Source organism: Megascapheus bottae, chromosome 1, assembly GCF_031878675.1.
Source record: "Megascapheus bottae isolate mThoBot1 chromosome 1, mThoBot2.hap1, whole genome shotgun sequence".
Lineage (NCBI taxonomy): Eukaryota > Metazoa > Chordata > Mammalia > Rodentia > Geomyidae > Megascapheus > Megascapheus bottae.
This window is the reverse complement of record NC_143509.1, coordinates 54,862,087-54,887,873: the sequence shown is the minus strand read 5'-3', so window position 1 is coordinate 54,887,873 and position 25,787 is coordinate 54,862,087. Positions and strand designations below refer to the sequence as shown.

Sequence of the window (25,787 nt, the reverse complement as noted above, 5' to 3'; positions counted from 1 at the left end):
GTGGTGCTGAGGCTCAAGTGGTAGAGCTCTAGCCTTAAGAAAATCCAAGGACAGTGCTCAGGCCCTGAGCTCAAGCCCAGGACTGGCAAAAAAAACCCAAACAAAACCATTTACTTGGGCCCGGGAGTTTGGCCTAGCGGATAAAGTGCTTGCCTAGCATGCACAAAGACCCGGGTTCGATTCCTCGGTATCCCACATACACAACCAAGCCGGAAGTGGCAGAGACGAGACTGCAACAAGCGACAGAGAGCGAAAGCAAGCAAGCGGAGTGGTGGCCGGAGCGAGCGGGGCCGGAGCGAGCGGGGCCAAAAAAAAACCATTTACTTGTGTGTATGTGTATAGCTTGAACTCAAGGTCTTGAAGTGCTAGGCAAGCACTTTACCACTTGAGCTGTACCCCCTCCCCATTCTGCTTTCGTTTTTCAGATGGGTTATTAAGGTTTTTTCGTTTGTTTCGTTTTATTTTGCCTTGACTGTACTTTTAATTTCTACCTCCAGAGCAGCTAGCTGGGAGTGAAAGACTTGAATCACTGTACCTAGCCTTCCCCCACCAGTACTGGAGTTTGAACTCAGCCTTGTACTTGCTAGGAAATATCTTTTGTTAATTTCAGTCTTGGCTACATTTGTTTTTGAGAACCTTGCATGTATGTCTCTTCATTCATAACACAGACAAAGGCATCAATGTTCTCTACTTTTATTAATTTTCAATTTTTCCAACACATGAACTAAAGCTCATTTTGAGATTTTTCAGTGCATTTCACAGCAAAAATGAATAGCAAATCATTAAAATGGTTGTACACAAACCAATTCTTTTTCTTATAGTTTACAATTTGTTGAAAACTTGTTTTGCTGTTTTTGTTCTACTAGCCCCTCTAACAAAACACAATTCAGAGCAGAAAGCTTACAGTTCTTATGATGGTGCGAGAGACACAACCTTCTATCCAGGCTGATGATTATTAACAGGTCCAAGTTATGTACACTGATTGGAAGACCACATCAGAAGAAACAGAGTAAGGCACCACGCTTGGGAAATTAAGGTAGCTTGCAGTAACAGGTGTTGAACACCGTAAAGAGGTGCTCAATAAATACTAGAATGAATGATGAAATCTTAATTCATACTATTCTTTTAACTGTCAACAACTCTTCAACCTCAATAAAATACTGATTAAAAAAATTGTACCTGAATGCAACTTTCTGATCTATTTCCATACTCTTTCTTCTGAATTTAAATTTCCTTGAAAAAAAAAAACTACCACAAATATGCTCAGTCACATATATAACTCAATTAATGACAAATATGAATAGCCACTTGTTTAATTTTTGAATGAACAGAGGTAAGACACAGCAAATTTATCCAGATGGATAACACATAATACTGACTATTAACCTACAAATGAAAAAAAAAGATAAGGAAAAAAAAACAGCATTTCTATTTTAAATCATTTGCTATTTTCCTTAATGCCTTTGTTCTTGAGAAAGGCCAAGACCTCATCATATTGACATGAACACATCTTAAAAAATTGTCTCTTATGTGTAATATTTAATAAAACTAGGTATTGAAAAATGTTCTGAAACGTTTCAAGTCAATGTTGTTTTCAAGTATATTAAAATGGTCAGAAGAAAAAATTCTCCATGGTTATAATTCTAATTGATTTATAAATATACTTTTTAAAATAGAGTTCCAACAGAGGTGGATGCTGGGTGAGTTCCTCAGACACAGGCACAGAGTCTTTGAAGAAACAAAATGCCTTGTTACTACAACCTGGTGATGTATTTTTTAAACACTGATTTTTTTTTTTCAGGCACAATGGCTGAATCCACTTCTGGATCATGTTCTTCCTCCTCTTGCTTGGTTTATAAGAGTAGTGTACTTCAGTTATGAACAAAAAGAAAAACACAAACTCTGAGAGAGACTTCACTTTTCACTACAAAGAAATCAAAGTCACTGAGTTCTCACCTTGTGTGTATCTGCTGCCCCTGTGCAAAACAGGGGATTCAAACAGCCTGAGGACCAGGAACTGGATAAAAGATTGATTAACCACCTAATAATTTAGGTAAGATTTTAAGATGGTATTGCTCACATCACACGAACAGGTTGCCAGAAGGCCAGTTGTATTGTGTTAATAACACTTTGGTCTTGCTGCAGTGTTACGGTGCCCTAGTGGATACATTCGTGCTTAGCTAGTGTCAGTCTGCACAATCAGGAAACAGGTCACTCAGTGCAAGGTTTCCAGTCTGGGAGGGTTTGGGGTAAACAGAGAAGGACCTCATTTGGTCAAGTCTTACAGACCATCTGTCACTCTGCTGATTGTATCATGGGATTGACTTTCCAAAGGGGCTTGTGATAAAGCCAGCCATCTCCCTGAAACAAATTGAAAAATGTATTAAAGAACCATTCCTCCAACATTTTCAAAATTAGAAGCAACATTCAAAAAATTAGAAGCAACATCCATCTTCACTAAAATATATTTCTTCTATTTTCATATATAAAGAAGTTTCTGTAAGTACATAAAAAAAAATAGAGACTGTGCTTAAGACTTTTTCAAACAAAGCTTACAGTGTAGCTGAACTCTTATCTAACTACCCTCAGCTCCTAAGCAGTCTGTAATCTACCTGTGAGCAATAGCCAAAGCACAACAGCTCTTGCTGTTCATAACAGCTTTTATAAAACATGTACTGTATGCCCAGCACGGACTCTTCATAGCAAAGTATCTATGACTCATGACAGCAGTAGCGCAAACCTCTTTTACATAGAGGATGCCATCCCATCAACTCTACTGGTTCCCTGAAGTGCTTCCAGTGTGTAACAGTACCCATTATAATAAAACCACATACTAAGTGATGTGACTGCCTAAGTCTTCCCCTGCAACTGCTTTTTTTTTTTTTTTTTTGCTGTCAGTCCTGGGGCTTGAATCCTGGGCTTGGACTCTGTCCTCGAACTTCTTTTTGCTCAAGGCTAGTACTCTACCACTTGAGCCACAGTGCCACTTCTAGCTTTTTCTGAGTAGTTTATGAGCAACTAAGAATCTCATAAGGTTTCCAACTGCGGTCCTTCCATCTCAGCCTCCTGAGTAAGCAGGACGAGAGGCATGAGCCACCAGTGTCTGGCTCAATCCCTTCACTTTTTTTGGTTGTGGGGCTTGAACTCAGATCTTGGGCACTGTCGATAACCTCTCAATGCTAGCATTGAGTCATAGCTTCATTTCTGGTTTTTTGACTGGTTAATTGGAGATATGATTCGCACAGGGCCCAATCTTCAGATCTCAACCTCCTGAGTAGTTAGGCATGAGCCAACATTTAGCAAGTCCTTTACTTCTTTTTTTGTCAGTTGTGGGACTTGAACTCTGGCTGTGGGCATTGCCCTTGAGCTCTTCAGCTCAAGGCTAGTACACTATCCTTGAGCCACAGCACCACTTCTGGTTTTCTGGTGGTTAACTGAAGATAAGAGTCTAATAGGACTTTAGTACCCCAGCTGGCTTTGCCTCCTGAGTAGCTAGGATTACATCTTAGCCTCCTGAGTAGCTAGGATTACAAGCATGAGCCACCATGTCCAGCAAGTCCTTTACTTTTCAAAAGGTTTGTTTTTTGGGCAGGCACTGGTGGGTCACACCTGTAATTCTAGCTACTCAGGAGGCTGAGATCTGAGGATCGTAATTTAAAGCCTGCCTGGCACAAAAGTCTGTTTTGAGTCTCCTATCACCAATTAACGCTCAGAAAACTGGAAGTGGTACTGTGTCTCAAAGTAGTGGAGCACTAGTCTTGAACTGAAGAGCTCAGGGACAGTGCTCAGGCCTAAAGTTCAAGCCCCATGACCAACCAAAAAAAAAAAAAGTTTTATATTAATATTCAACAGTGATAATGTAATGACATTGAGAAAAGGCAGAACTTCCCACAAACCAAAACATACATTTATTCCACTTGTAATTTCTTTTTTTACGCAATAAAAAATGAATATAAGTTCTCAAGTTTAGATTTTTTTTTTGGAGGGGTAATATTTTTTAGTAACAAAAAAGACGAAACTTTCCTCTCAGAAATCAGTTCCGGTTGGCACCTGCTTCCTTAATGAGCTTTAAATTATTTGTGACTCACACCTATAATCCTACCTTTTCAGGAGTCTGAAATCTGACGACTGCAGTTCAAAGCCAACCTAGGTGGAAAGCCCATGAGACTTTTATCTTCAACTTACCACCAAAAAGCCAGAAATAGAGATATGGCTCAAGTGGTGGCGTGCCAGCATTGAGCAAAAAAAACTCTGGGCTAAGGCCCTAAGTCCAATCCCCAAGATGGTATGCATGCATGTATGTACGCATATGCATGTGCACGCGCGCACACATACACACACAGATAAGACAAGATAAGCTTGACATTACCACAATATAAATCTGAATAGTAGTTACTATGGTTATTTTTGCATATAGAAGTACAGAGATGAAAAATTTCATTTGTCAATCATGAAACTAGCAAGTAAAAGATTGAAAAAATGAAAGTAGTGGAGTTATTGCTGCAAGTTACAGATTTTTAAGCCAAAGTCACTACTGGATTAGTTCTAGATTCCTTCCCAATAATGATGTGTTAATTCAAATTCAGTGAGTTTTCTCAGACATAGTTATAATAGGTAAATAATTTTTCTTTTTGACTTTGGTTCATCATTCACCTTACTCTGAATCTACCACAAAGTAATGAACAACCATTTTTATTTTTTTTTTTTTTTTAATTTGGCCAGTTCTGGGGCTTGAAATCAGGGCCTAGGCACGATCCTCGGGCTTTCTCAAGGCTAAGTATTCTACCACTTGAGCCACAGCACCACTTTTAGCCTTTTCTGTACATGTAGTATGTAGAAATCAAACCCAGGACTTTATGCATGCCAGGTAAACATTCTACCGCTAGGACATGCTTCCAGCCCAGCAAAACCTTTTAAAAATCTTTACACTTGGGCCGGGAGTTTGATCTAATGGTAAGAGTGCTTACCTAGCATGCACAAAGACCCAGGTTCGATTCCTCGGTACCATATATATAGAAAAAAGATGGAAATGGTGCTGTGGCACTAGTGGTAGAGCTCCAGCCTTGAGAAAGCCCATGGACAGTGCTCAGGCCCCAGTTCAAGGCCCAGGACTGGCAAAAAAAAAAAAAAAAAAAGTCCTACACTTAGTGCTTTTGGGTATCTTGATCGGCATATGATTTGTTCTTATGTTAACTCCAAGACTGTCTTGTTGTTAATTTAGACCTAACTCTAATGAACTTATATTTAACTATTTGAACTGATAATTATTATTACTTTTTTTTGTCAGTTGTGGGGCTTGAATTCTAGGTCTGGGCAGCTGTCTATGAGCTCTTCAACTCAAGGTTAGCCCTCTACCACTTGAGCCACAGCACAACTTCCAGTTTTTTCTGTAATGTGGTACCAAGGAATGAAACCCAGGACTTCATGCATGCTAGGCAAGCACTCTACCAGTAGGCCACACTCCCAGCCCCATGAAGAAAATATTTCTTTGTTTGTGGGTCACAGGGCTTGAACTCTGGGCCTGGGCCTTGTCCCTGAGCTCTTCAGCTCAAGGCTACCGCCCTACCCTGAGCCAAGCCCCACTTCCCATTTTCTAGAGGTTAACTGGAGATAAGAGTTTCAGGTCCTTTTGTGCCTGGGCTGGCTTTGAACCTTGATCCTCAGATCTCAGTCTCCTGAGTAGCTAGGATTACAGGCATGAGGCACTGTGCCTTGCCAAGGAACTTTTAAATGGCCCCAGATTTTTCTACTTCACTATCTTTGGTATTAGCAGTTAACTTTCTCCTGTTTCTCTTGAGAATGAAAGTGAACAAGGAGTTTCAAGTGTGGTACAGAAGGCAGTACATTTACAGTTACTGTGACTGAAAATTGGGACAGCAGGGAGCTAATGACTCACACCTATAATTCTAGCTACTCAAGAAGCTGAGATCTGAGGATCACAGTTCAAAGCCAGGTCAGGCACAAAAATCCATGAGACTCTTATCTCCAATTAACCATCAGGGCTCAGGCCCAGAGTTCAAGCCCTATGACGAACCAAAAAAGAAAGGAAGGGGGGGGGTGGAGAGAAAATTAGGACATTTTCATTTGTGGTCCGTTTAAAACCATCTGTCGGGAGTGGGGCTGTTCAAAGTGGTAGAGTGCTAGCCTTGAGTACAAAGAGCACAGAGACAGGACCCAGGCCCTAAGTTCAAGCCCATGACGAACCAATCAACCAATGAACAAACATTTAAAAAAAATCCCCGTGTGGGCCAGGAATTTGGGGAAGCGTGCATGATGAGATAACCAAGGGACAGCAAAAGAGATGAGAGATAACAGTACATTAAGGACAACAGTCATTTATTATATGGCTTTTGTTTCTATAAACTGGAGGTCCTTTCATTCATAAGCTGGACTACTTTTTTTTTTTCCCAGTCCTGGGCTTAAGCTCAGGGCCTGAGCACTGTCCTTGGACTTTCCCAAGGCTAGAGCTCTACCACTTGAGCCTCAGCACCACTTCTGGCTTCTTTCTTTGTATGTGGTACAAGGAATTGAACCTAGGTCTTCCTGCATGATAGGCAAGCACCCTACCAGTAGGCCAAATTCCTGGCCCAAGCTGGACTACTTTTAAAAAAGTGATAGCAATTCAACCATGCCTAGGTAAGCTGAACTTCTCACTAAGCAAATAATGAGTTTTACCCTGAATATATGTGAGACTTACCTCTTTAGTAAAATACTTGGTTTTCCAGGGTGTTCCTGTTTCAATACGATGCCTCTCTTCAGTCCTCTGGCGCTCTTCCAGAGTACGTTTATGCTCAGTGGCCTTATCAATTTCAGATTCCCTCAGCGAATCTGTCACATTTTTCCATAATCGTCTGAAATCCAGAAACTGCATATTTTACAAACATTTTTTTTAAAAAAGATAACTGTATAGATTTTTTTATTTGGCCAGTTCTGGGGCTTGAACTCAGGGCCTGAGCACTGTCCTCAGACACTTTTGCTCAAGTGCCCTGCCACTGGAGCCACAGTACCACTTCTGGCTTTTTCTGTGTATGTAGTACTGAGGAATCAAACCCAGGGCTTCATGCATGCTAGGTGAGCATTCTACCACCAGGCTACTCTCGTGGCCCCAACTGTACAGAATTTATATTCTCAAAATAGTACTTTCTGGGGCCGGGAGTTTGGCCTAGTGGTTAAAGTGCTTGCCTAGCATGCATGAAGACCCGGGTTCGATTTCTTGGTACCACATACATAGATAAAAGCCAGAAATGGTGCTGAGGCGCAAGCGGTAGAGCTCTAGCCTTGAGAAAGTCCAGGGATAGTGCTCAGGCCCTGAGCTCAAGCCCAGGACTGGCAAAAAAAAAAAAAAAAAAAAATAGTACTTTCTGCAGGGTGCCTGTGTCCCACACCTGAAATCCTATTTGAAAGACTGAGAATAGAAACATCTTGGTTCACTCCACCTTGGGCAAACAGCTGCAAAACTCCATTTCTAGGCAGAAACCTAGATGTGTTGGCGCATGCCTGTGATCCCTGCAAGTACAGGAAGCCTAGGTGGACTGCAATCCAGAAGCATGCTTAGGTAAGAAGTTACACTTTATCCCAAAAATAACAAGTGAGAAGCAGAGGTAAAGGAATGGTTAAGCAGTAGAGGACCAGCCAAGCAAGTCCGAGTTCAAGCAACAAAAAATAGTCATTTCTGAAAGTTATATTTTCTTTTATTTTTCTTTTTTTGCCAGTCCCAGGGTTTATCTCAGGGCCTGAGCTTTCACAAGGTTAGAGCTCTACCACTTGAACCAAAGTACCACTTCCTCTTTTTTTCTATGTATGTGGTACTGAGGAATTGAATGTGGGTCTTTGCACGTGCTAGGCAAGTACTCTACCACTAGACTAACTTCTGTCTATTCTATTTTCTTTTTCTTCTTATTATCTTTTCCCCTTGATCATGGGGCTTGAGCTCTGGGCCTGGGCGCTGTTCCTGAGCTCTTCAGCTCAAGCAAGGTTAGTGCTCTACCACTATGAACTGCAGTGCCACTTCTGGTTTTCTGGTGGTTAACTGGAGTTAAGAGTCGCACAAACTTTAGTGCCTGGGCTGGCTCTGAATTAAGCTCCTCAGATCTCAGCTTCATGAGTAGTTAGGATTACAGGCGTCAGTGCCTGGCCTTTTTTTTTTTTTTTTTTTTGGTGGGTCATTGGGCTTGAATTCAGCCCTAGTGTTGTCCCTGAGCTCTTGGCTCATGGCTACCAAACTACCCTTGAGCCATGTCCCACTTCCCATTTTCTAGAGGTTAACTGGAGATAAGAATCTCTGGTCCTTTTGTGCCTGGGCTGACTTTGAACCTTGATCCTCAGATCTCAGCCTTGTGAGAAGCTAGGATTATAGGTATGAGCCACTGCCCCCACCTCCCCACCCCCCGCTTTTTTTACATTTTGTTGGTTGTAGGACTTGAACTTTGGGCCTGGGTACTGTTCCTGAGCTCTTCAGCTCAAGGCTACTGCTCTAGCACTTTGAGCCCACAGCGCCACTTCAGCATTTCTGGTAGTTAACTGGAGATAAGAGCCTTATGGACTTTTGTGCCTGGACTGGGTTTGAACTGTGAATCTTAGATCTCAGCTTCATGAGTAGTTGGGACCATAGGCATGAGCCACAGAGCCCAGCTGAAAATTATATATTCTAAGTCAGATCTATAATTTTATGCCTATGAACTATAAGAGCATTGACACAAAGTCCTAAATGCCCAAAATGCTGCTGTTTCTTTTTACTGTCCCTCTACCCCCAGTACTAGGGCTTGAATTCTACGCCTAAGCGATCCTTGAGTTTTGTGCCTACGGCCAGTGTGCTAGCACTTGAGCCATACCAACATAGCCAGCTTTTTGTGATTAACTGAACAGTCTCAGGACTTTCTTCCTCTGGCTTTAAAGAGCGATCCTCAGATCTCAGCCTCCTGAGTGACTGCGATTATAGTCTTGGGCCACTGGAGCAGGCTTCTACTTCTTTTTAAATAAAATTTAATTTGAACTTTTCCATGGTATAAAAAAATTTCATTATCAGGAAACAAGAATTAGCAAATAAACTGATGAACATTTTTTTTTTTTTTTGCCAGTCCTGAGCTTGGGCTTAGGGCCTGAGCACGGTCCCTGGATTTTTCTCAGGGCTAGGGCTCTACCACTTGAGCCATAGCACCACTTCCGGCTTTTTGCTACATATGTGGTACCGAGGAAAACTGCCACTACCTAGAAAACAGAGGCAAAGAAATGCCAACTAAATTCTAAAACTGATATGTAGTAATGTCTGCACAATTTGGGAGAGTTACTAAAAATATTTAAGCAGATACTAGTGGCTCATGCCTATAATCTTAGCTACTCAGGAGGCTGAGATTTAAGGATCACAGTTCAAAGCCAACCTGGTAGGACAATCTGTAAGCCTTGAGCAAAAAAGCTCAAGGACAGCATCTAGGCTTAAACCAAAAAAAACCCAAACAAACAAAACAACAACAACAACAACAACAACAACAAGAAAACTCCAGTCAGCCAACAAAACAACTCTTCTGCCTCAAGGAAATGAATTAGATCAGATCAACCCCATCAAGTTATTAATGATAAAGCTGTGCAAATGGGTGAGTTAACTTGTTGAATGCCATAAGATAGTGAAAAGGCTCAGGTTCTGGCTGTGCTAGATATATGCAAAGATGGCATACCTGGATTCAAATGGATCCTGTTTCTCCAGTGGTCTTACTCGCTTCTTTGTCACTGTCAGTTTAGTCAGGTCCACATATTTTGTCTCTCCATTGCTGTAAATGAATTCTAGAACACTATTCCATTCCCCTTGTACCCTGCACACCACGGTGTTGGTACTATTGTGCTTTACCTCTGCTGTCACCCTAGACATGGGCAGACAATAAATAGAAGCTCGTTATTAATACCTGATTTATAATTCTAAAACTAAGAACACATTCTGCAAATCCAGACAAAATGAATACTAGCGCTTACTTCAATCATCGGTGGCAAACCCATCATTCATTGTAAAATCCCATGACGGTATCCTGAATAATTTTTTTTTTGTCAGCCCTGGGCTTGAGCTCAGGGCCTGAGCACTGTCCTTGGACTTTCTCAAGGCTAGAGCTCTACCACTTCAGCCACAGCACCATTTCTGAACCCAGGTCTTCGTGCATGCTAGGCAAGCACTCTACCACTAGGCCAAACTCCTGGCCCATTTTTAAGTATCAACTTTACTTGTTTTTTTTTTTTTTTTTTTTTTTTTTTGCCAGTCCTGAGTTGAGCTCAGGGCCTGATTCCTGACCTTGGACTTTCTCAAGGCTAGAGCTCTAACCACTTGAGCCTCAGCACCACTTCCGGTTTTTTCTATGTGGTACCAAGGAACCAAACCTGGGTCTTTGTGCATGCTAGTCAAGCACTCTACCACTAGGCCAAACTCCCGGCCCAACTGTACTTTTTAGAGAGAATATTAGGTACTAAATTAGAATTTATTGCAAAAAAAGTATAATAGTCAACATCTTCTTTTTGATTATAATCTAAAAGTGTGAAAGGACTACAATCTGTTTTTGTTTTTGTTTTTTAAATTTTTTTTTGTTTTTTTATCAGTCATAGGGCTTAGTCTCTGGGCCTGGGCACTGTCCCTGAAGTCTTCAGCTCAAGACTACCACCATACCACCGATAACTCTGGGCCCAGGCACTGTCCCTGAGCTCTTCGGCTCAAGGCTGAAAAAAAAAAAAAAGAAAAGAAAAGAAAGAAGAAAGACAGAGAGACAAAAGAACACATTAATTTTTTTATGTGTGTGTGTGGGGGGGGGGCATGGGGCTTGAACTCTGGGCCTGGGCCCTGTCCCTGAGCTCTTCCGCTCTAGATCACCGCCCTACCCTTGAGCCAAGCCCCACTTCCCTTTTTCTAGAGGTTAATTGGATATGAGTCTCAGGTCCTTTTGTGCCAGGGCTGGCTTTGAACCTTGATCCTCAGATCTCAGCCTCTTGAGTAGCTAGGATTACAGGCGTGAGCTACCATGCCACGCTACATTAAGGTTGGTTTTTTTTTTTTTTTTGTTTGTTTGTTTGTTTTTTTGCTAGTGCTGGGCTTGAGCTCGGGGCCTGAGCACTGTACTGTCCTTGGACTTTCTCAAGGCTGGAGCTCTACCGCTTGAGCCTCAGCACCACTTCCGGCTTTTTTCTATGTACGTGATACTGAGGAATCGAACCTGAGTCGTCATGCATGCTAAGCAAGCGCTCTACCACTAGGCCAAACTCCCGGCCTACATTAAGTATTTTTAAAATCTCTGGATAAAACTGAAAAAATATGGGCCAGGAGTTTGACCTAGTGGTAAGAGTCCTTGCCCAGTATGCATGAAGACCTGGTTCGATTCCTTGGTACCACGTACACAGAAAAAGCTGGAAATGATGCTGTGGCTCAAGTGGTGAAGCACTCCCTTGATAAAGCCCTGAGTTCAAGCTCCAGGACTGGCAAAAAGAAAACAAACAACAACAACAAAAAAAACCTGACAAATAAAAACAGCACCTCTGTATAAAGACTATAACCAACCTGTCACTAGTGGCTCACGCCTCTAATCCTAGCTATTTAGAAACTTGAGCTCTGAGGATCACAGTTCGAAGCCAGCACAGGGAAAAAAGTCCCCTTGAGACTCTTTATCTACAATTAACCACTCAAAAACCAGAAGTGGCATTGTGACTCAAGTGGTAGAACACTAGTCTTGAGAATAAAGAGGCTCAGGGACAGCTCCCAGGCCCCAAGTTCAAGCCCCACAACTAACAACAACAACAACAAAAAATTATAATCATTATCATAAAATTCAGACTTCAAGGGTTGGGAGTGTGGCCTAGGAGCAGAGTGCTTGCCTAGCATGCACGAAGCTCTGGGTTCAATTCCTTAGTACCACATATACAGAAAAGGCCAGAAGTGGTACCATGGCTCAAGTGGTAGAACTCAAGCCTTGAGAAAGCTCAAGGACAGTGCCCAGGCCCTGAGTTTAAGCCCCAGGACTGGGGAAAAAAACAAAAACAAAAGCATAACTCAGACTTCAAACTGTTTCACACAAAGCATAGTAAACAAAAAATAATATGAATAAAAATTCCTTTCCATGCATTTAAAACAAGGTAGATAAAGACTAATGAGCTATTATATAAAAAAATAGAACTTTAAAAAAAGGATACTGAAGTGTCACTTATGATTAAAATGGTCTTACCGGTGCAGTTTGCCACCATAAAATGGCTTCGTATGGAAAGTGATACTTGCTGAATACCCAGTCTTTGCACAGTTGACACTGACTTTACCACCTAGTTCTACCCAAGGAACAGTCAAAATTGACCGCGCATATGCACAAGGTAGGGAGAAAGTATACTCTTCTCCATGCTCCAACAGACTGAGGACACCTGAGTGTAAAAGCATGAGGTCAACATCATTATAAAGAAATGGACAGTCGCTTCCCTGTCTAGTAGTGAACATTATTTTGTTTCACTATGGATGATACTGGCTATATTTGCAACTACAGTAGACATTTCCTGGTGAGTCAGGGTTGCTGTGGCCTTACTGCCCTTTGGGTTCATGGGATCAGTGAATGCTACAGTGGAAACAGTCTGAGTTCCCTCTCAGGGGGGGGGGAATGTCTAGTCTGCAGGCTATACAAAGCCCCTAAAATCGTTTGGTACCTGGCAGGATAAACATATATGCTTCGTTTTGGCTGTCTGAGGCCAATCTGGTTATACTGATCATTTCATATGGCCTGTGAATGATATTATAAATACCCAAATGGCTCTTGGCAGGGGGGAAAAAAGTTCTCCACTCCTACATTTAATGCTTCTAAAAATAAAGCCATAACACAATGTTGAAGACTAGCTGTACTGGATCATGTTAAGATTTGGTCATTAGTACTAGTAATCTCTGGGAATAACTAGATAGCTAGTGTTACAAAAGGCATAGGACCTTAATCTCAGACATTGCTAGAAAAAAGTCCTTTTATCATGAAAACTAGTCATAAGTTTTGTAAGCCAAATTCTGAAATATTTAGTTATCAGGGGTGTTAAATCCTCAGATCTCAGCCTCCAGAATAGCTAGGATTACAGGCGTGAGCCACCATGCCTGACTAAGTGCTGTTTCTTTAAACAAATAATACACTAACAAGTTTTTCCATGTTAAATGATGCTATACTAAAATGGCTTACAACGGGAATAATTTTGTGAATAAACAATAGGAAAATGAAATGAAGGGACACAAAGCATACAAAAGCCACAGTACCAACCTTCTAGGCTGTGTCATCATCAGACCGAGCACTGCACTGGATATGTACTTCTAGGCTTACGCTATGATGCCTTTCCATGAAATGCTAACTACAAGTTTGCTGTTTTTAATATTCCAAGCAAGGGAAAGAGTTAGGGTAAATAGTTTACTACATTTAAATTTTAGGAAAATCAATCAAGACAGAGATCTTAAAAGCAGTGTACACAAAGTTCTGTCAAGTATTCTTTTGGCTAGTACTCTAACCACTTGAGCCACAATGCCACTTTTGGTTTTTCACAGACTTTCATGCCTGGGCTGGCTTTGAACTGTGATACTCAGATCTCAGTCTCCTGAGTAGCTAGGACTACAAGCATGAGTCACTGCTGCCCAGCTTGCCTACAGCATTTCGAAGGACCTCAGTTCTATCCTAAATACCACCAAATAAATAAATAAATAATAAACAAAAGAACTATTAAGCCATTTCATAAGAAACATGTTTCTAGTTATAATCTATTTATATAATGGAAGACAGATAACACACTTGGGTATATCTGAATTATTAATAATTTAAAGTTGGAAAAAACACTATTTTTAATACTTTTGAAAAAAACCCATGTCTTTATAAATTGGGTTTATGCTTTCTTTTTGGTACCATGGATTGAACTACAAGGTCTCACACTCACTAAACTAGAGGTTACCACACTACTTGTTTTGTTTTGTTTGGTAGGTTGTGGGACTTGAACTCTGGGCCTGGGTGTTGTCCCTGAGCTCTTCAGCTCAAGGCCACCATCCTACCCCTTGAGCCACAGTGTCACTTGCAATTTCCTAGTGATTACTAAGAGATAAGAATCTCACGGACTTTTTAGTGCCTGGCACACTCTGAACCTAGATCCTCAGATCTCAGCCTACTCTGTAGCTAGGATTACAGGCGTGAGCCACTGTGCCCGGCTCTTTTTCTTTTTTAAATTATTGTTTTTTTCATTTATTTTTGTTTATGTGGTACCAAGGAATCAAACCCAAAGCCTCAGAGTACTAGATAAGGACTATATCCACTAAGCCACATTCCCAGCCCTCATGTGGACTTTTCTGAGCAAGGCTGGCTTTGAACCCAGGTTTTCAAGGTCTTGGCTTCCTACAAAGCTAGCATTTCAGTTGTAATGATCGTTTCTTTTTTTCTTTTGCCAGTTCTGGGGCTTGAACTCAGGGCCCGAGCACTGTTCCTTGGGCGTTCCCCCCACCCCCTCAAGTCTAGCGCTCTACCACTTGAGCCACAGCACCACTTCTGGCTTTTTCTGTGCATGTGGTAATGAGGAATCTAACCTAATGCTTCGTGCATGCTAGGGAAGGGCTCTACCGCTAGCTAGTCCATGCTCCCAGCCACTTGCTTTACAAATAACATAGAAAAATGAATATATTTATTAAAGAAAAAAAAGATACTAACTTTCTGAAACTAACAGTATGAATAAATCTACCAAGTAAAAAATATAATTGTGGCCTGGCGGTAGAGTGTTTGCCTAGCATATACAAAGCTCTGGGTTTGATACTTGGGTATCACATGCACAGAAAAAGCCAGAGGTGATACTGTGGCTCAAGTGGCAGAGTGCTACCCTTGAGCAAAAGTACTCAAGGACAGTGCTCAGGCCCTGAGTTTAATTCCTCACCCACCTCAATAAAATTCTAACTCAAAGTACCCATCTATAGATTAAGGGATCAGAGATGATTTTTAAATTTATCTTTTTTTTTTTGTGGGTCATTGGGCTTGAACTCTGGGCCTGGGTGCTGACCCTGAGCTCTTCAGCTCAAGGCTACCATCCTACCCCTGGGCCTGGGCGTTGTCCCTGAGCTCTTCAGCTCAATGCTATTGCCCCACCCCTAGAGCCATACCCCCACTTCCAGATTTCTAGTGGTTTAGTGGAATTAACGGTCTTTCGTGTCTGGGCTGGCTTTGAACCGCCATCTTTAGATCTCAGCCCGCTGAGTAGCTAGGGTTATAGGAGTGAGCAACCGTGCCCAGCTTTTTTTTTTTTTTTCTTCTTCAATTTTTAACAATAAAATATATATTTGAAGTCAGAATAAATATATTAAAAGGTAAATTAGTCCATAGTTACAATCTCCCTGATCTCCAACTGTGTAGAACACAGTAGAAATTGCAACAAAGAAAGCAGCACACATAATATTTTAAATCTTCAATTATTCCAAATATTTCAAAATGAATATATACATTGCTTCCAAAAATTTGACTGCAGTTTAATGTTAAAAACTGAAGAACAACGTATTTACTTACCTTCTCCGACCATTGTCACACCTATTGACATGCCTAAGAATTTGCTTTTAGTCCAGACATGGGCATTTACACACATCTTCCTTTCTGCACATTCTGCATAAAATCCTGAGACTGGAGGATGATGGGAAACCTGCTCAGCAACAAATCTGACTGTGTAATAGTCTGATCCCACCTGGTCCAAAGGTTCTTCTGACAGAGGAGAATGAGTTGTGACTGCCTGGGTTGAAGAAGAGCCACTAACAATACTGGATGCTACCTCATTTTTTGGCATCTTCCAAGAACAGTGAAATGTTTCTCCGATGATAGGATTGTAGGGTTTTTTAGCAATGGCGCCCTTTCGGCCTTCATGAAATGAGGTAAGATAGTACTCAACAAAGCGAATCATTCTGTCTTCTGCTGTGGCTCCATTAGTGATGGCTATAAATAGGTCTGGATGAGACATAAAATCTGCATACATTTCCAGCAAGGATCGTTTCTCTAGGATAAATGTAGGAAGCACCACCTAAAGCAAAAAGAAAATTAATCATATGTATGTACGTATATATATTTTTTAGAGACAGAATGTCACTATGTATCCCAACCTGGCTTCTAACTTACAACACATACAAAAAAAAATGCTTAAAAGAAAATTAGAAAGCAGGGTGCAGTGGCTCACGCCTGAAATGCTAGCTACTCAGGAGGCTGAGATCTGAGAATCAAGGTTCAAAGCTAGCCCAAGCACAATAGGACCTGAGACTCTTATTTCCAATTAAATTCTAGAAAACGGGAAGTGGGGCTTGGCTCAAGGGTAGGGCAGTAGCCTTGAGCTGAATAGTTGAGGGACAGCGCCCACGTACAGTTCAAGCCTCATGACCCACCAAAAAAAAAAAAAAAAAAAAAAAAGAAAAGAAAAAAAGAAAATGAAAGCCTGCCAAAATGACTATAATTAAACATAAATTATGGATTTCCAGAAAAGGCTATACAATGTTAGCTTTGACTTTAACATCATTGGTTTGGGAGACCACTCACTGCTCAGAATATGTCTACAGAGATGATTAGATCATAAGTGCTTCGAGTTAATTAATTAACCAATAATAGGTTAAAAATCTGAACAGAGTACTGAGAGATAGTTTAACTGTGGAAGTGAAAGTAGGTTTCTAGGGCCATGACTTTATTGCCCTGACCTCTACTGCCTGTGTCCTCTTTGATTTCTAGCTTTCATGAAGTAAAGTGAACAACTTTCTTCCACCATGCTCCTTCCATGCTGTGCTTTGTCATGGGCCTAAAAGCAATGGGATATGCTGGGCACAGTGACACATGACTGTAATCCTACTCAAGAGGCTGAGATCTGAGGATCATGATTCAAAGCTAAACCAGATAGGAAAGTCCATGAGATTCTATTTCAATTAACTACCAAAAAGGCAGAAATTGAGCTATAACTCAAAGTGATAGGGCACTAATCTTGAGCATAAAAACTTTTCTTTAGCTTTTCCATTGTAGTGTATCAATGGATCACTTTTATTGTGCAAAACAAAAATAAAAAGGCTTGGAGTTTGGCCTAGTGGTAGAGTGCTTGCCTGGCATGCACAAAGACCCGGGTACAATTCCTTAATACCACACACACAGAAAAGCAAGAAGTGGTGCTGTGGCTCAACTGGTAGAGCACTAGCCTTGAGGAAAGCCCAAGGACAGTGCTCAGGCCCCTGAATTCAGTCAACAGGACTGGCAAAAAAAATAAATAAATAAAAAAAATAATAAAAAATATATTCAGTAATAAAAATTAAGACTTTTGATTGTTTGATCCAAGTGAGCTGTGTGTCCTATACTGGCACTGAACTCTTCACATAGCACAGGCTGGCTACAAACTCAAGATCTTGCTGCCTCAGCAGCTAGGAGCTGATGAGGATGGGAAGGCAAACCACAAACGACAAAAAGTCCTGACCATTAACAATTTCAGGGGCAGTAGTATGGTTAAAAAAAAAAGAAAAAAACAAAAGAAACCTGGAGAAATAAACATAACTACATAGACATAAAAATCTATGATGAGCTATTAAAAAAAAGAAAGAAAGAAACCCAACCAGGCATTGGTGGCTCATGCCTGTATCCTAGCTACTCAGGAGGCTGAGATCTGAGAATCAAGGTTCAAAGCCAGCCTGGGTACGAAGTCCATGAGACTCTTATCTCCAATTAACCACTAGAAAACTGGAAGGGGTGCTGTGACTCAAAGTGGGACAGCACTCGCCTTGAGCTGAAGAGCTCAGAGAAAGCTCCCAGGCCTAGAATTCAAGCCCCATGACCGACAAAAAACAACCAAAACCCCAACCAAACCATTCAGGTACTGTCCTGCTCTAACATTTTCTATGGTCAGTTTGTTCTTTCACTAACTCTGGTTAAATCCATGCCCAGCTTGAGTTGTGACAGAAGATGAAGAATAACACTGCGTTGCTCTTCCACAGCACCCAGGTCAGCCTCCTTATTATCACAGGTGTCCTCAATCTCATCGTCTGGGTTGATTTCTTCTGGTTCCTAGGAGGAAATCAAAGTATAAGTCTAGAGTTACAAGTACTAATTAATGTCAAGAATGAATGATTCACTGGGCGCGGTGGCTCACACTTGTAATCCTAGCTACTCAGAAAGCTGAGATTTGAGGATCAAGGTTTAAAGCCAGCCTGGGCACAATAGGACCTGCGGCTCTTATCTCCACTTAATCTCTAGAAAATGGGAAGTGGGGCTTGGCTCAAGGGTAGAGTGGTAGCTTTGAGCTGAAGAGCTCAGGGACAGCGCCCAGGCTGAATTCAAGCCCTATAACCCCCACACACACACAAAAAAAGAGTAAATGACTCAACGTTGAAGATACATACATTGGACCTAAACAAATTAGAAGGGTGAAAATCTTTCTGAAAATATAATTTTGATCATTTGGCCATGGTATAAAATAGCTTTCAAAGGGTCTATTACTAATGCTAGTGAACATTTTGTGGGTTTATCATATGCATTGCATATAAAGTGTGTTTTATATAAACAGAAAATTCCAAAAAGAGCAAAACCATCTCATTTGACTCTCAGACTTGATCACTTGTCTGGGGATACCATCAATCTATAATTGACACTGATGAGTTCACATACACAACAGATACATATTATCCTTTATTACATTGTATAATTCATACAAGGACAGTTAAAGGATAAAAGAGAGATTTTTGACCACATTTTTTCTTTTTCTTTTTGCCAGTCCTGGGGCTTGTACTCAGGGACTGGGCAGTGTCCCTGAGCTTTATTTGCTCAAGGCTAGCAATCCACCATTTGAGTCACAGTGCCACTTCCAACTCTTTCTGTTTTTATGGTAGTGAGGAATCGAACCTAGGGCTTTATGCATGCTAGGCAAGCATTCTACTATGAAGCCACATTCCAGGCCCTACATTTTTGCTATTAACTTTTCCTTTTTTTTCTACTTTCTATCAAGTAAACCTATAAAAAAAAAATCTTAATTTAAAAAAACAAAAACAAAAACTCACAGCTCAGAGTTCGGCCTACTGGTACAGTGCTTGCCCAGCATGCATGAAGACCCCGGTTTGATTCCTCAGTACCACATACATAGAAAAAGCCAGAAGTAGTGCTGAGGCTCAAGTGGTAGAGCTCTAGCCTTGAGAAAGTCCAAGGACAGTGCTCAGGCCCTGAGCTAAAGCCAAGGACTGGCAAAAAACCAAAAAAAAGCAAGAAGAAAAAGCCAGAAATGGTCCTATGGTTCAAGTGGTAGAGCTCTAGCCTTGAGAAAGCCCAAGGACAATGTTCAAGTCCCAGGCCCTAATTTCAAGCCCTGGAACTGGCAAACAAACAAACAAACAATGTAACTTGAGGGAAGGGATGAGTGCGGAAAACTGTAGAAAAGTGAAGGAAGGGTAACATTGTCTAGGAAGAACTGTAGTCATTACCTGATTTATGGAATTGTAACCCTGCTGTCCTATACTTAAATATAATTTCATTGTTATGATTAATTAAAAAGGATATGCAAGGGCCAGGAGTTTGGCCTAGTGGTAGGGTGCTTGCCTTGCATGCATAAAGACCCAGGTCTGATTCCTTGGTATCACACACATAGACAAAAGCTGGAAGTGGTGCTGAGGCTCAGGTGGTAGAGCTCTAGCCTTGAGAAAAATCCAAGGACAGTGCTCAGGCCCTGAGGTCAAGCCCAGGATAGGCAAAAAAAAAAAAAAAGAAAAGGCAAGTCTGGTACAGTGGCCAACGCCTATAAATCTTAGCTACTCAGAACGCTGAGATCTGAGAGTCAAAATTCAAAACCAGCCCATTCCCTAAAGTTGGTGACTCTTAGCTGCAACCAGCCATCAGAAAACAGGAAGTGGTGCTGTGTCTCAAGTGGTACAGTACTAGCCTTGTGATCAAGAGCTCAAGGACAAGCCTCACAACTGACCAAAAAAAAAAAAAAAAAAGGACTAAGCAAAGTACTGTTCAGAATAGGGGAAAAAGTATTGGAAGCAAGGTGCCGTAACTGGAGACCCTGATTACAAACCCCATCACTGAAAACAACAACATTAACAACAACAAAAACCATGATAAGACAAAAAGATAAACCAGGCACCAGTGGCTCATGCCTACTCAAGAGGTTGAGATTGGGGTTCAAATCCAGCCAAGTCAGAAAAGTCATTGAGACTTCTTTCCAATGAAGCACCAAAAAGAATCAGAAGTGGAGCTGTGGCTTAAGCAGTACAGTGCTAGCCTTGAGCAAAAATGTTCAGGGACTGTGGCCCAGATCCTGAGTTCAAGCCCCAGGATTGGTACAAACAAACAGGATAAAAAGAGCTAGGTACAATGAGACAAGCCTGTAATTCTAGCTCTTTGTAAGGCAGACGTTAGTGGATTCAGAGGACAGCCCCAATGTAAAAGTTTGCAACATTCCTCTCAATGGCTGGGCATAGTGGTGCATGCCTGTTTGCTAGCTACAGGCAAAGTGTGATGGCTGGGTGCAATGGTACATGCCTGTCATCCTCAGCAACACAAAGACGCACAAGGAGGAGGATCATAGCCCAAGCCAGCCCAACAACAAAGCAAGAAAATACTTTAAAATAATCCAAAAGAGCCGGACATGGTGGCTCATGCCTGTAATCCTAGCTACTCAGAAGGCTGAGATCTGAGGATTGCGTTTCAAAGCTAGTCCAGGCACTAAAGTTCATGAGACTCTTATTTCCAATTAAACACTAGAAAATTGGAAGTGATGCTGTGGCTCAAGGAGTAGGGTGGTAGTCCTGAGCTGAAGAGCTCAGCTGGAACAATGCCCAGGCCCAGAGTTCAAGCCTCATGATTGAGAAAAAAAAAAAAATAATAATAATGCACAAGGGGGTAGAGGTATGGCTCAAGCGGTAGAGGGCCTTCCTGAGTTCAATCTAGAGAATGTCCTCACACTGAAAAGAACAAAATAAAAATGATGTTAACTAAATATTTTTTTTTTTTTTTTGCCAGTCCTGGGCTTGAGCTCAGGGCCTGGGCACTGTCCTTGGACTTTCTCAAGGCTAGAGCTCTACCACTTGAGCCTCAGCACCACTTCCGGCTTTTTTCTATGTATGTGGTGCCAAGGAATAGAACCCGGGTCTTCATGCATGCTAGGCAAGCACTTTAACCTCTAGGCCAAACTCCCGGCCCCAATGATGTTAACTAAATTTAAATTCTTTCTTTTTCTGCCAGTCCTAGGGCTTGAACTCAGGGCGTAGGCACTGTCCTTGGACACTTTCTGCTCAAGGCTAGTACTCTGCCACTTGAGCCACAGCACTATTTTCAGCTTTTTCTCAGTATGTGGTGCCAAGGAATTAAACCCAGGGCTTTGTGTATGCTAGGCAAGCACTTTACCAGTAGGCTATGCTCCTGGCCCCACTAAATTCAAATTTTTGGTGTGATTAAATAAACTGGTTAGCAAATACAATGGCATGTCCTATTCAGTTTTTAGTTAATTCTATCATGAATATTGAATGGCAAAGGGAAAACTCATCCTAACCCCATTTTGTGCTGATTTCAGCCTGGGGCAGGAAGGAGCTATGGGCTTCATTTCTAGTCTCACTGGGGTTTACTTTCTTCCTCACCTGACAGCAAGATATTATACTACAGGTCTCTAGTCTGCATTAAACTTGCATTCCAGAGAAGGTATCTGTAAACCTTATGGATAATAAAGGTTATTCTTGTGAGCTTAAGTAAGGTCTAATGGCTTTTGAAGTTTAAATAAAAAAAAAACAATACCCAACTATATATTTACATGTTTTGTGTTTATACAAGATAAAGTACTAGTGTACTTACTTTGCAAGACCTCTATGGTTCATCTCTAATATGAGTCTATTGTCTTTACTTATAAATTTTATCTCTAGATCTGATCTCTGACTAAAATTTTGGTTCAACTATCTTAATTGCTTTTCAGAAACCTCATGGTCACATTTTTTTTTTTTTTTTTTTTTGCCAGTCCTGGGCTTGAGCTCAGGGCCTGAGCACTGTCCTTGGACTTTCTCAAGGCTAGAGCTCTACCCCTTGAGCCTCAGCACCACTTCTGGCTTTTTTCTATGTATGTGGTACCGAGGAATCGAACCCGGGTCTTCATGCATGCTAGGCAAGCACTTTAACCACTAGGCCAAACTCCCGGCCCCATGGTCACATTTTTCCTCCTGTAAATTCAACATAGTGATAATTATACCATGTCTTTCCTCACAAAAGGCTCTTTCTTCCTAATTCTCCCAGCTTTGTAAATGGTGACACAATTCTATCTTGTCATTTAGGCTCAAAAAATTGAGTTCAGCTGAGTGCAGTGGCTCACTCCTCTAAATCCAGCTACTTGGGAGATTGAGGTCAGAAGGATGCCTGTCTGGGGCCAGTCCAGGCAAAAAGATAATGAGACCCTATTTCAACCATGGAACAAGGTTTGGTGATGAATGCCTGCGATCAGGAAGACATAAAGCTATAGGGAAAAGGGCTATGTTCTGAGGCTGGTCCCAAGCAAAAGGACTCTGCCTAAAAAATAAACTGAAAAGAGACCAAGATGTGGCTAGTAATTAAGTGCCTGCCTAGCAAGTCTGGAAATCCTAAGTTCCCACCATGCCCCTACCCTCCACCCCAACTAAAACAAAACTTGAAGTCATCTTCAAAACAACCTTACATTCACAGAGTCCCATGATTTTTTTTCCATTTGAAATGTTCCCTGCCTACTTTATTTATTTATGATGATGATGATGATTATTATTAGTGTGTGTGTGTGTGCGTGTGTGCGTGTGTGCGAGAGAGAGAGAGAGAGAGAGAGAGAGAGAGAGAGAGAGAGAGGAGAGAGAGAGAGAGGGAGGGAGGGAGAGAGGGAGAGAGAGATGGGGCTTGAACTCAGATCCTGAAGCTGTCCCTGAGCTCTTTAGCTCAAGGCTATGGCCCTACCACTGGGCCTGGGCGTTGTCCCAAAGTTCTTCAGCTCAAGGCTACAGCCCTACCCTTGAGCAAGCCCCATTTCATTTTCTAGAGGTTAATTAAGAGTCTCAAGTCCTTTTGTCCTGGGCTGGCTTTGAACCTTGATTCTCAGATCTCAGCCTCATGAGTAGCTAGGATTACAGGCATGAGCCACCATGCCTGGCTTGCCTACTTTATTCTTGCTGAATAATCTTTGATCACATTTTAATCCCAAGTCATACTACAAACATTTGCTGTCCTTCTTTACATTTATGATCCTAATAATAATTTGTCTCATTGGACTATGGTTTTTGGGAAAGCAGTTTACACTTGTAGTCCATGGAGCGATGTTTAAGGATTATTATTCCACATAAAGTGCAACATGAATACTGTTCAACAACCTTAGGATCTTTATTCTCGTAAGCTAAATGCTATGCCTCATCATAATCTCATGTGTTGTCACTGTTTTCCAAATGAGGAAACTGAAACTAAGAGTGAATTAAGTGGGCTATATGTTAGGAAATGGCACATCCAGAGTTCAAACGATTAGGCGATAATCATGTGTTGTAGTATTCTTACGTATGTTGTTACAGTATTCTTGCCTTTGTCATTTGTCTACTTCGCAAATCTCCTGTGGATGCCCAATTCTAGCTCCACTTTGTCTCTAAAGCATTTCTCATCCACTGTCCTCAGTATCTCCCTTCTTTCTCTGAATGCTCATTTCCTAAGAGTCTCAACTACATCAGCTAAGGAAAAACATTGCTTTGTATGATCATGACATTTCAGTATTTCCAGGTGTATATTACTCCAAGCTGATTGTTAAGTCTCTGTAGTAAAAGATTACTTTTTTTCCTTCAGTTCTCAGTGCTGGACTTCTCTTAACTTGTTAATTGCTAGATTCTATAATCTAGTAAAAAAAAAAATATACAGACAAAAAAGGATCTCATTTATGTCACACATTACTTCTTTTCCTCTGCCCTTCCCTACCTTCCTGCCTCTTATCCCCATTACCCACCTGCCAGCTTTGAAAATCCATGGGTCACATCTTTTTTTCTGGTAGTTAATTGGAGGTAAGAGTCTCATGGACTTTAGTGCCCGGCTGGCTTTGTATCACATCCTCGGATCTCAGTCTTCTGAGTAGCGAGGTTGGCGTGCCTGGCTGCTGTGCCATAATTTTTCTTTTCTTTCGTTCTTTTGTTTTCATGTGGCCAGTCATGGGGCTTGAACTCAGGGCCTGAGCACTGTCCTTAGACACTTTTTGCTCAAGGCCAGTGCTCTGCCACTTGAGCCACAGTACTACTTCAGGGTTTTTCTGTGTATATGGTACTGAGGAGTCAAACCCATGCTTGGTGCATGCTAGGCAAGTACTCTACCACTAGACTATGCTCCCAGCTCCTGTGTCTTATCTTTTAAGATGTAATTTACTAACACATAAATAATTACAAACTGTGTATTTCTTTTGACTTAGTATTTCTAGTTGGGATACAAACTAAAGAAACAATCCAAAGAAAAGGGAGGAAAAAAGCAGCAAATAAGATAATGCAATTCTATTTATAATAATAAAGAATAAACAAAGTAATAATAGGATATCAACTTAACAGCCTGCCTCAAAATTTTAAATTTGAATTACACAGGCCAAAACATGTTTCTCAGAGTACCAAGGGTTTTAAAATAAAATTATCTATGTAATTACTGAGGCTATAAAAATGGTAGACATGAACATAAAAAGGCAAAAACAAAACCAAAAAAAAAAAAAAAAACATGATTTATAATAGCGGTAGATCTATGAACAGAATAAAATACTTTTAGCACTTGAGGTAAAGTAGAAAGATCCTGAGTTCAAGGTGAGCTCGGATTACATAGTGACACCAAAAAGAAGGAAAAAAAAAAAAAGTGGGAGGTTAGGTATAAATATTTGCAAGCCAGGCACTAACTACTCAGGAGACTGAGATCTAAGGATCAAAGTTCAAAGCCAGCCCAGGAACAGAAGGACCTGGGATTCTTATCTCCAATTAACCTCTAGAAAACAGGAAGTTGTGGTTGGCTCAAGGGTAGGGTGGTAGCCCTGAGCTGAAGAGCTCAGAGACAGTGCCCAGGCTGAGTTCAAGTCCCATGACCCACAAAAACAAAAACAAACAAACAAAAAAACCCCAACTGGAAGTGGTACTATGGCTCAAAATGTAGAGCACTAGCCTTAAGCAAAAAAAAAAAACCTTAAAAACAGCGCCCAAGCCTAGAGTTCTAGCCTTAAAATTGACAAAAAAAAAAAGCATATACTTCTATAATCTTAATAGAGAAGTTATTTCCTTTTTTGGGGGGTGAGTCATGGGGCTAGACCTCTGGGCCTGGGCACTGTCCCTTAGCTTTTCAGCTCAAGGCTACTGTCCTACGCCTGGAGGCACAGCCCTACTACCCAATAGAGAAATTATTTTCCAGAAAAAATTACACATTTCACATATTAAAATAGATTCAGAACAATTAAACCAAAGCTAAAAAGGGTACATGATTCAACCTAGGAAATAAATTTTGAGTTTAACACAAGATACCGCTTCAAAGCAATCAAGTTGAAAGTAGACCAAAAATGCTTATAATCTACAACTGTTGCTCTAGTGTCACACAACATCCTTACAATGAAAAAATTAGCATTTTTCACTTACTTCAAAAACATTTTCTTATTACCTTACCCTTGCTAATAGTCCAGATTCTGAAACAGACTGCTCTTCTGGGACTGCCACGGGCTTACTCTGCTCAGTTGTGAAGGGCTGCTCGGCTCCATTTTTATAATGGTTTGATAAAGGTATCTTTGGTTCTAACCATTCGATTGTCGTTCCTGATGAAGTAAGAGAAAACTTGCGCTGAAACTTGCTCATAATCTGGAAAGTTCAGCAG

At 41.1% G+C, this 25,787-nt stretch overlaps 1 protein-coding gene across 2 annotated transcripts in view; it reads right to left on the bottom strand.

Annotated features, from left to right (window-relative positions):
- Positions 1-677: 677 nt before the first annotated feature.
- The window catches only part of Osbpl11 (oxysterol binding protein like 11), a 77,123-nt gene continuing 52,013 nt past the window's right edge, over positions 678-25,787 (bottom strand). For both annotated transcript variants that reach the window (XM_090344848.1, XM_090344841.1), the window contains exons 7-13: positions 25,583-25,728; positions 17,865-18,005; positions 15,501-16,002; positions 12,186-12,372; positions 9,672-9,854; positions 6,698-6,851; positions 678-2,361 (exon numbers count right to left, since the gene is read on the bottom strand). In XM_090344848.1, the coding sequence (XP_090200974.1) occupies positions 2,296-2,361; positions 6,698-6,851; positions 9,672-9,854; positions 12,186-12,372; positions 15,501-16,002; positions 17,865-18,005; positions 25,583-25,728 (1,379 nt within the window). In that variant the 3' untranslated portion in view covers positions 678-2,295. The remainder of the gene's footprint in view (positions 2,362-6,697; positions 6,852-9,671; positions 9,855-12,185; positions 12,373-15,500; positions 16,003-17,864; positions 18,006-25,582; positions 25,729-25,787) is intronic.